An 11606-nucleotide genomic window follows, 5' to 3' on the forward strand; every position below is an offset into this window, starting at 1 on the left:
GTTTGAAGGATGGGGCAGCCGTTGTAACTATTCTTGAGACCTTAGAACTGATATTTAGGAGTAGGTGGTGGCATTTACGTTGTAAATGTCTACGGGCTCCGGTTACCGCTTAACACCGGGTGTGCCGTAAGCTCGTCTACCCACCTAAGCAATAAAAATAAAAACCATCGGGGAAATAGCTTGTAAATGACTTTTTATTTTATTGATAATTAACAGGAGCTTTCTTCATATCTGAAACAATTTCTGTAATGAATATTGAATAATTAATAATGAAGCAACGCAGGACCTATTGTTGTGGCGAGGCTTTGGAGAAAGGCCTATGTCCGGTAGTGGACGTCTATGGGCTCATAGAATAGAGTATCTACTGGATATGATTACTTTATATGATCCTAGCAAACCGCCTTCGCTTCGCTTCGGAAACATTAAATTTTATTATTGATAGCTGAGTCCCGCGATGTTACCCGCGGTTATTTTCGTAGCGCGGGTGACACCGCGGGGCGAAGCTAGTAAAAAAAAAGTAGCCTAAGTTACTCCTTATATCATCAGCTACCTATCAGTGAAATTCTCGTCAAAATCGGTCCAGCCGTTCCAGAGATTAGCCGGAACAAACAGACAGACAGACAAAAATTGTAAAAATGTTATTTTGGTGTATGTACCGTATATATATTCATATGCATGTAGTAAAAAGCGGTTATTTCAATATAACAAACAGACACTCCAATTTCATTTACATGTATAGATTACCGAATATGTTTAATACTGAATTAGCTTTTTTAAAATTCTTTCAGTAAAACTGTCTGGAAAAGCCTTTGCAATGAAGATATTTCGATCAGTAAACAAACAAAAATGTCAATAAATGTCAAATGACAAAAACAAAATGGCTTCTCAAGTATATTAAGTGTATAATCTATGTGTATAATCTATGCTGGTACAGCTTGTTTTGTTTGTGTACAACACATTTAATAATGCGATTCATTAATTAAAACAAATGAAAAATAAGTAGAATTATACTTAAATAAAAAATTTAGAATATCTTCCCCTCAATTTAATATAAACGTAATAATCATGTTGGCTGTTTTACTTTTAAACCGCATGAATATAATGGCGAATAGACATCGCACAAAACGTCGGGAAAAACTTCAGAATTCTTTTAAATTAGCCTCTGAGGTCAATGAGGACGGTTACTGCAGAACGTGTCTCGGTACCGAGGATCTATCGCCGATATTTAACGAGAAACAAACCGAGGAGAAACGTACGCGCGAACTAAAAGTTACAACTGGTTTACAGGTAATTAAAATAAGTTTTATTGCTCCAGCAGATCACCTACCTGGTGCTAACCGTTACTGAAGCTCTCCGACGCTAAGTTCCTAACGCCACACCTCGTCTTGAGGCACGGAGTTGAAAGTTTCAATCGTAGTGGAATTTGAAAAATTGGAATTTATCAAATGAGAACTAATAATTTCTTTGGGAGGCTAATAGTCATATTGTGGTGTCCATGGGTGAGTTTAACACCTGGCCGTCGCCCATGTCTCATAATAAATAGCAAAATTGTTTAATATTACTTTTAGTACACATAATGTATTCGACCAATGAAATATTCATTTTGGTGTTTATTATTGTGCCTATTTCTTTCTCAATGATATTATAGAAAATGTTAGTTATTCTCAATAGATGAGTTTATCGCCTTCCCGGTATTAATTTAAATAAAACCTAGATATAATTTATGTAGAAAAATATTTTATTTAATGAAGGTATTGGCAATGGTAGATCTTGAGTATTATGACTCTTTCTAGGACTGTGTTGTTTGCTATATATCTAACAGTAGCCCAGTACACAGTAGACATGTAGAAATATGTGAAGTGAAGTGGGCATAACATAATACCATATAAAATTTTCAGATTAAGAAAAACGATGGTCTATCACAGAGGATATGTTCTGGTTGTTTGGACTCATTGAACCAAGCACTAAAGTTCAGAAGGAAAAGTAAAAAAACAGAGAAAACATTACTAAATAGGATATCAGGGAATAAAACAAAAAAGAAGTTAGTATTCCCACACTAGAGGCAAGGAAATGGAAACAATCACATATCAAGGGGTGAAATACTATTTGGTTTAAGAGACAATTTTGCAAATTTACGGGAAAGCCATTTGAAATTTAAAATTTGGAAAAAATTCGAAACAAAAAACGTTCAGCTACTTATTTCAATGCAATAAACTTAGTTGAAGTTCAAAAAAAAAAAAAAATTGTTTTTTTTTTTTAAAATGTGTTTTATTAAACACATCTTTAATTACAAAGATAAATATCGCTTAAACCATTGTAGCTTTTTACCTCTCAATACAATAGCAAACATGATTATTTTTAATATACTATGTCAGATAAAATTCTCAAAATCTTCTGATGCAAGCTGTTCACAAAGTATGTTGAAAATAAATTCTGTTTTCTGTGTAAGCCAGAGTGACAGTCAACAGTTAATTTGGCTTCATGTCTTCGGACTTCCTCTGGATAAGAGGGGGTTTATTTAACCTTTTCAACTGTAAAGGTCTATGTGCAGTGGATGGTGTCTGTTTAATGAGTCTCACATCATATCTGATCCTAAATTACACATGCTAAGTGTCTTTTTTTTTTTTTTTTTTTTTTTTTATTGCTTACCTGTGTGGACGAGCTCACAGCCCACCTGATGTTAAGTGGTTACTGGAGCCCATAGACATCTACAACGTAAATGCGCCACACACCTTGAGATATAGTTCTAAGGTCTCAGTATAGTCACAACGGCTGCCCCACCCTTCAAACCGAAACGCATTACTGCTTCACGGCAGAAATAGGCGGGGCGGTGGTACCTACCCGTGCGGACTCACAAGAGGTCCTACCACCAGTAATTACGCAAATTATAATTTTGCGGGTTTCATTTTTATTACACGATGTTATTCCTTCACCGTGGAAGTCAATCGTGAACATTTGTTGAGTACGTATTTCATTAGAAAAATTGGTACCCGCCTGCGGGATTCGAACACCGGTGCATCGCTTCAACACGAATGCACCGGACGTCTTATCCGTTAGGCCACGACGACCACATAATCTATCAATAACTTGGGGTGGGGCAAATTGTAACATCTCACAGGTAAGTACCACTATTTCTTATTGAAGCTTCTGATTAATTCTGGTGAAGTGTGGGACAGTCAATGTGTTATACTTTGATCTCATGTCCATATTTAACTTATGTTGTCTATAGGCTGTGTTTCGTACTGAAACAGATTTTTTCGTGTTTCTATATTTTTTATTAATATCGAGTATTAGGCAATACATCTTCAAGACAACACAAATCTTAGCCTAGCTGCAGCAAGGTTCGATCTTGCCTGTAGACCAAGCCTACGGGCAGAGATCGCCGTCGCATAGGACACATAGCACACGCGTTCCGCGGCAGATATTCTTTATTACAAAAAACAAAAATTATCCAACACAAGTCACGCGTAACCATTAGAAGCAGCGACAATTGTTCATCGTGTACCAGTCAAGGGACAGACGGTCCCACCTCCGGAAACGACGCTGAGCCCAGGGAGCACGAGGCAGTGGAAGGAAGGTGAATCGGTAAATCTTCAGGCACTTATTTCGTTCCTTACTGTACAGGCTGTCTATTGATCCTTCTAAGAAATTGGAAAGGCTGAAGAAATGTGACATCCATGGGCTTAGTTAGATTTGTCTCCCCTCATGGAGAGGTTTATACAATGGAAAGCCCTCCCACTCACAATCTTATATTTGCATTTACAGATACACTAAAATATCTAAAGCCTTAAAGAGACCCAAGATTAAGAAACTAGATGAGGACATCCCAGACTACGAGTACAGTGCCTTTGAAGACAGTTTCCAAGATGAACAAGACTACAAGCAGGATGACCAGAACTTTGTCGATATTAAAGAGGAAAAGATTGAGATCAAGGTATTTTATGGTTGCATTTGATCTTCTTTTTTTTTTATTGCTTAGGTGGGTTGACAAGCTCACAGCCCACCTGTTGTTAAGTGGGTACTGGAGCCCATAGACATCCACAACGTAAATGCGCCACCCACCTTGAGATATAAGTTCTAAGGTCTCAAGTATAGTTACAACGGCTGCCCCACCCTTCAAACCGAAATACATTACTGCTTCACAGCAAAAATAGGCAGGGTGGGTGATCTTATTTAATGACAAGTTTAGGTACACACAGTAAGGGATATTTTGTATTGTAACACTCAATAATTATTCTTGAAAACTATTGTTCGTTTGATAATCTAAATTCGACCATAATCACAGAGGACTCAAGATCTAGATTTCATTGGTTTTGTTTGTTGTTTTCTGAAAAGGAGAACTGAGTTGATTTGGAAAACAAAAGAGAAAATGGTACTTGTTTCATGTTTACCCATTTATATATGTATAGACAAGAATGAGGGTACCTTCATAAGTACCTTAGGTACTGGCTACAGAACTTACATTGGGGCAGTGGATGAACGAGGTCTAAAGTAGAACTGCATTGTGGTTGTTTCTACCGTGAAAGTATGTCTAATACTGATATTTTTTTTAAACAATAAGTTGTTTTAAGAAATCCAACCGTAGTTTTGAGAAAAACAATATCCTAGGTGACGCATGCACAATGATCCATTGACATGTCTATATCAATCTATGTACGGTAGATCTAGTAGATCTTCTGAGTCTTCTTGTAGTCATTTGGTTGTCCATTAAATGCTTAGTAAGGTTGTTTGGATGGGCTTCCAATCTTACAGAGTAGGCTTTGTGGATTAGGTACTCATCTGTCTTTTATGGCAAGATTTAGTCAGGTTTTTTTGTTCTTTTTTGTTCGCTCGAGTGAATGAGCTCAAGGTCAATGTGGCCGGCCCAGAAGCTCTGGTTAATTGGTCACCAGAATCCATAAATATCGCTACGTGAATGCGGCGCCCATTGGGACATTAAGAAGGTTCTCAAGACTCCTGGAGACATGTAGTGTGCGCTTCCAGCAGTAAAGTGACCCGAGCCCCTCGTCCTGTCCCCGCAGCCGAAGGTGTCGCGCGCGCGGCGGCCGCGCCCCCGCCCCACGTGTCCCGCCCCGGCCTCGTACAAGTGCCCGACCTGCAGCAAGGAGTTCCGCATGAAGGCCACCTACAAGGCCCACATGCGGTTCCACACTAACTACTGTGTGTGCGAGGTGGGTGCGCTGTACCCGCGGGCCCGGGCGACCCCTAGGGCGAACCCTCTCTGCTATGCCAAAACGCTCTAGTTAGCTCGGTACGTTTGTAAGTATCGCAATTTGTCTCCGATCAACTACAAGGGCCGATGAGGATACAATAATTCTTATAACTTCGCTCTACTATTGTGACCGGTAACGACAGCATAAAAACCAAATATTAAATTGTTAATTGTTTAGTTTTCAAAGTACACAATTATAATTGTATATTGTTGTATGGACTATTGGTAGGTGGGACACTCTGGCCGGCTCAACCCGCTGCGTAATGCGACTGAGAGCTTAGCCTCGTGTCTCATATAGGGACGCGCTGCCAGAGGGGGGGGGGGGGTGTAGAGCGCGGTGCTGACGTCACACGACAGTGCTTGAACACACACACACACGCACACACTGGGCTGGCAGGTCTCAGCAGACAAGAGACTGTTCGTGCCTCTGGCATTGCTGATGTCCAAGGTCGACGATGTTGATTACATGTCGCCAGGGTCTTTCCCGTTGGCACATGGTACAGAACTTAGGACGTCTTACCGTGAGCTTACTTGCATGCAATCTGTAAAAGTCCTCTTCGGACGAGGTCAGAAAGTTGGCTGCCTGTGAAGTCTGTATCCGTGTGTTCCCGCAGTCGTGCGGTAAGAGATGCCGCAACAACAACCAGCTGCAAGAGCACAAGCGGGCGCGGCACGGGCTCGGCCGGATCCACAAGTGTGCGTACTGCGAGTACAGCTCGGCCACCAAGGAGGCGCTCACGGTGAGTACCGCGCCCTTACGGCCCCTGCTACGTCTCTTCGCCTCGTTTCTTCGCCATGTCCTCTCGCCATGCCCCCTCGCCACGTCCCCTCACCATGCTCCCTCGCCACGTCCCCTCGCTACGTCTCCTCACTATGTTCCCTCACCATGTCACCTCGCCACGTCCCCTTGCACGTCCGTCCGTGACTACTTAGAACCAGCGCCGTAAAAGATATGTATGAATGTGTCGTGAAGAGAAGAAAATACATGAAACAATTGAAACATTTTTATTGAACATTTATGAGAACGCATGACGTCATAAGTGGCTAGTCGTTTCTTTAGCACACACGCAGCAAAGCAGCGCCTGGCCACGACTGAAGCAGCATACTCGTCAATTTAGACATATAAGATTTTTCGAGTGTCTCCTAGCAGTAACGACTCGTGCTCTCTGCACTTGGTGAGTATTGATGAGCGCGCGTGTGCGTGTGTGTAGATCCACGAGCGGCGCCACACCGGCGAGCGACCGTACGTGTGCGACCACTGCGGCGCCACCTTCCACCGCCGCTCCAACCTCGTGCAGCACATCGCCATCCACCTGCCCGAGAAGAACTTCCAGGTACCCACGAACCTAATGCTCTTAAAGTCTTCATAAATTGAATCTCTCATCTTGACAACTTGCTAAATAAAATCACTCGCTAAATGTGTTCTTTGTTTCTTTTAATTTACTTGCTAATTTCATTCTGTCTTTCTTGCGATTTACTCGCTACATCGAAACTCTTACAGGCGCACGACTTCATACGCACTCAATGTTCACTCGCTAAATTGTTTCTTTCTTGTTCCCGCTAAGTTCTTTCTTTTAATGCAGACTCTTCTTTTTCTCTACCTTATCCCACTAGGTGGGGTCGGCACAGTTAATTTTTCTCTTCCATTCTCTTCTATCAGCCGTCATCTCAACACTCACTCGTCTCTCATATCGTTATTCACACACTCCATCCATGTCTTCTTCGGTCGACCTCTTCCCCCTCTACCTTGCACTACCATTTCCATACATCTTCTAGTCACATGCATCTTCTCTCTACGCATCACATGTCCATACCACGCTAACCGTCCGCTCCTTAATTTGTTACTTACCGGGGCCACTTTCACACTTCCTATGATATACTCATTCTTTATCTTGTCCATTCTTGTCACTCCAAACATCCATCTCAACATTCGCATCTCTGCCGCATGCACTCCTCTTTCATGCTTTACTTTCGTCGCCCAACACTCAGATCTATGGATCTATCTGCTGTATGCAGCACGACAGGTCTAATGATCGTTTTGTAAATTTTTCCCTTGAGCTGAAGGGGCATTCTATGATCGCATGCTGTTGCAGAGACCTGTCGCCATTTCATCTAACCAGCGTTCTTCTTTCTTTTAATGCAGACTTGTCCAGACAACGGTCCGCGACGCATGTTTAAATCAGAAAATAGTTTTATATATAAATAGTTTCGATAATAGAATTCTTTGTGATTTATAATCAATATTTGGTATAATTTACCTTTATTCTTATAAAATTGCATTGCCATGACATCTTTTAAAAGTGAAGCTATCGTTTACCATGATTTCTTTTTGAAAATATTTTTCTCTGCGTCTCCCCAGCTTTAATAGTAAATATAATTAGCTCGCAAGTAGTTTGAACAGTCCTGTTTCAATGGTTAGTTCCTCCTCGTCTTCACTTTACTCAAGTCAGGGCCATATGAGCGCTCATAGATCCGTCGCGCGACAAACAGCTACTAGTCTCACGTCTCTGGGCCCGCGTCGCCGTCCGACGGCCGCGCCCCCAGTAACGCGCGCGTGTGTCCGCAGTGCGACATGTGCCCGAAGCGCTTGAAGTCGAAGAAGTTCCTCCAGATACACAAGCACAACGCCCACACGGGCAAGCGGTACGGGTACCTCTGCCCAATATGCGAGCACCGGTTCGAGAAGCCGAACAAGGTGCGCGCCCACACCAGGAGGGTCCACGGGCTGCCGGACGACCAGCAGGGGCCCGTCGTCAGGGTGCAGCTGTAGACACGCACACGCACACACACACATCTACTGGTGGTAGGACCTATTGTGAGTCCGCACGGGTAGGTACCACCACCCCACCCTTATCTGCCGTTGAAGCAGTAATGCGTTTCGATTTGAAGGGCGGGGCAGCCGTTGTAACTGTACTGAGACCTTAGAAGTCAAGGTGGGTGGCGGCATTTACGTTGTAGATGTCTATGGGCTCTGGTAACCATTTAAAACCAGGTGGGCCGTGAGCTCATCCTCCCATATAAGGAATATAAATAATAATAAAAAAAACACACACAGCTCCATAACTGAACTACCTTCTGTCGTACCCGATATTGATACACATCATTTTCTCAAACACTCTACACACTCATCATAAAAAACTCATTTGACTAAAGGCTGCTACACACATATTATTGAACAGGCGATATCACGAGACATTTACCTAGTATTTTTTACTTAGTCTCTCGATATTATATACAAACATTCAACCTACAGCTGCCCGAAAAAGATATTATTGAATCGGCCTCGTAAAAAGTTTAATGACACAACGAACAGGGCCCCTGGACCGCAGCGCATATCGGAAAAGGTAAGATGTTGGCACTAGTTAGTTTCTTTGTAAGTTACCTAAAATCGTCCATTAAAGAAATAATTAACAAAGATTATAATATAACTAGCTGTACCCGTCCGCTTCGCTGTGCATTTAAAATTAAAATAACATAATTATTTCTCTTAAAGATTTTGATCATTAACGCCCCCGCAACTGATGTAGGGAGTCCAACGCTCATATAAATATTAGCCTATCCATTAAGTACATGTATTTTCTACATGGATACCAAGTTTCAAGTCAATCGGATGTATGGCTCAGTAGTTATAACGGAACATCCGTAAAAACCACTGTAGTTTTATATATTAGTATAGATATGATAAGATAAGCCCGATCGGATGAGCACCGCTTCCCCGGTTGTGACTGCAAAGCGCAGGGGCTCACAACGCCGCCTGCCACCAGTAATGAAGGGTGCCTGCCACTATTATTCGTTGATATTTAAATATTGTGCTAACTACCCTCTATTTTTCTATAAAACGCATTTGTAAACTTTTACCGAACATATATTTCTGCCTTCAAAATAGATGAAATAAATTCTTTAATGGACGGATTTCTAGTTATTTTTGGAAGAAAGCACTAGTGGTTGACATGTTTTGTTCATAATCTTTTTTTAATATTCAGAATCATTACCGTAAACGTTTAGTCAGTCAACGACTAGTATCGTGAGTAATGCCAAACACTAGTGCCGATATCTTTCCGATACTACCCTACTATAGTATAGCTATTAGGACCACGTAACTATTCTATCTGTTGTGACTTTGTGATAACAGACAGAGGAGGCAGGCGTCGCATTATAATTACTTTATATTTTAGTTTTCGAGCGCCATTAACCGTATTTGAGTTTGGACATAGACAATCTTTAGAACGTCTGGTTGTAGCTAACGATCACAGGACTTTTTGGACGGGAACGCGAGAAGTGAAGTCATGTGATTTGTTTTATTTTGTCTATTTAGTGTTCATTCGTATTTCTTCTTATTTTCTTATTATATTAGAGAAAACGGAATTAGTTCTTTTATAGTTCATTCATTCTGGAATATTCCATATCATTATAAATATTAAGTACTAGTATACGTCCTAGTATTGTGCGTCTCAAAACAAGTCCGTCTGGTTTCGTCTGTCTGTTTAACATCCCGATGCGGAACTGTCTCGCTGATGATGACTTCGTTTCTCCTCAGTGTCCGGTTTGTCAGAAAATGGAGAAATCTAAAAAACGTCTCCAGATCCACGTCTCCAAGAGACACCGCCCCCGGCCCACGTACAGGTGAGACTTTTCTAGTGGACTTTTTGAAAGAACCCGAGAAGCTACGTCCGAGGGCTTTGTTTGTTTCATTTTCCTACATCTGATCACTTATACAGGAGCTGAACAATATCCGTAGTAACCGTAAAACCTACCATTCACAATGTTATCGGCCACAACCGATGCTGATTTTCCACGATTTCCTCAAAGCATTCCTTTAAAAGTCCTTTGAAAATTCTGCGGTCATTATGGTAACATGCATTTATTGATCTCTAACAAAAAAATAGGTGACCGCGACACTCTTTGAGGGAGGCCACCATTAAAACACATTTTAAAACGAAAAAAGACGAAATCAAGTCCTCTTTTGCTAACTTTTGACGATAAGTTCTTAAGTGGTAAGCTCGTTATTTGACAATAAAAGGAAGTAAGCATACAATAATTCTCAGGTACATGTGCCCTATGTGTTCGAAGAACTACCAGCAGACGGATCACGTCAGGAGACACATGGCGCGCTGCCACGGCGTCGCCAGGGACCAGCAGGGACAGATTCAGAAACTGCCAATAGAATCGTTTAGTAATCTGGCAACACTGAAACACTAGTTTTGTAGCGACATCTATCTGTGATATGAAGAAGCCGGGCAAAGGAATCTCCCGTTTTATATGCGACTTATCACCATTACTGCGGGGTGACGACGTGTTCATGCCTCCAGTGCAGCAAAGAGAACGCGTTAGCCTACAATTTCTTCCCCATTACGTTTCAAGACTATTTTTTCAAAAGCGAATTCACTCGTAGATCCAGCTCGAAGGATCAAACTTTAAAAGCAGCTCTTAAAAGTGGCGAGTGTGATATATGTGTGTGTTTAAGAGACATTATTATATCCATTTTACCTACATAAACATTACTTTTACAGTCATTAGTTGCATCTGTGATGTTAAAAGTTCTAATATATGTTAATGCACATTCATATTGGAAGAAGCATAAAACCGTTCACATAACCTCACTATTCGTTTTCCCGCCAAAAAGTCGCTTGTTCTGAACTACAATATTACTTTCGTTTGGTTTTTTTAAACCTTGTACAACTTAGAATAGTTTAGCAATCTAACCAGTAGTAAGTTATGTAATAAAACAGTATTGTTAAATATAAATTGTAAATTAGTTTTTGTAAATATAGTAAGAAATAAAGATGAAGGAATTTTTAAATGAGACTTTTAATTATGAGCTAAAATGGCGCACACGTTACATGCGATGCATGTTTTTTTTATTGCCCTTGTAGTCAGATGAGCATACGGTCCACCTGATGGTGAGTGGTTACCGTCGCCCATGGACTTCAGCAATGCCAAAACGATGCATCTGGAGACATAAGACCGAACTATCAGCTCTGTGATGAGTCTTGAGCGCTAACAGTGACATAGCGTTGATCATGGCATTGCTAATGTCACCCCTCGCCATTAGATGACTGTAAAACAAACACAGGTCTCAGGTCTATTGTGAACTTTGGCATCGTTAAAGTTCTGTGACGTATCGCATGTCATATGCATACAGCCAGGGGCGCTGACCACCGCAAGGCTGTATAGTCTGTAGCAGACACCAAAAGCCCGCCAAAACTGAAACTTAGAAGGGAATCGAAATATGTATTTAAAACTTAAATGAAATACTGTTTTAAGCAGATCCAAATACAAAAAAATGTCTGTGATGATTAGTTAGACATCGACGTGATATTAAGACTTATTCCTTGACTGTATGTTTCTGTCTTTCGTCCGGAATTTATTATATTCACTGACAGCTTACCGTACA

The 11606-nt window shown here is 41.2% G+C and overlaps 1 protein-coding gene across 2 annotated transcripts; it reads left to right on the forward strand.

Moving 5' to 3' along the window:
* Positions 1 to 927: 927 nt before the first annotated feature.
* LOC114248489 (uncharacterized) lies at positions 928 to 11012 on the forward strand. Of its 2 annotated transcripts, XR_016325305.1 has the most exons (9): positions 928 to 1287; positions 1899 to 2041; positions 3766 to 3934; positions 5022 to 5171; positions 5827 to 5952; positions 6424 to 6546; positions 7779 to 8556; positions 9750 to 9835; positions 10258 to 11012. XR_016325305.1 is itself a non-coding variant. In XM_089737945.1 (8 exons), exons 1-8 carry the CDS (start codon positions 1066 to 1068, stop codon positions 10409 to 10411), a joined length of 1173 nt encoding a protein of 390 aa, XP_089594071.1. In that variant the 5' UTR covers positions 928 to 1065; the 3' UTR covers positions 10412 to 11012. The 2 variants fall into 2 exon arrangements, 1 of the variants encoding a protein (XP_089594071.1); XM_089737945.1 differs by lacking the exon at positions 7779 to 8556.
* The last annotated feature ends 594 nt before the right edge of the window (positions 11013 to 11606 follow it).

The sequence above is a fragment of the Bombyx mandarina genome, chromosome 24, assembly GCF_030267445.1.
Source record: "Bombyx mandarina strain Sakado chromosome 24, ASM3026744v2".
Taxonomy (NCBI): Eukaryota; Metazoa; Arthropoda; class Insecta; order Lepidoptera; family Bombycidae; genus Bombyx; species Bombyx mandarina.

Bases quoted from the DNA above. Each gene is read 5' to 3' on its own strand.
- LOC114248489 (XM_089737945.1), top strand. From the start codon at position 1,066: ATGTTGGCTGTTTTACTTTTAAACCGCATGAATATAATGGCGAATAGA. The intron at 3,935-5,021 runs GTATTTTATGGT...CTGTCCCCGCAG, and splicing joins AGGAAAAGATTGAGATCAAG to CCGAAGGTGTCGCGCGCGCG. The intron at 9,836-10,257 runs GTGAGACTTTTC...AATAATTCTCAG, and splicing joins CGCCCCCGGCCCACGTACAG to GTACATGTGCCCTATGTGTT.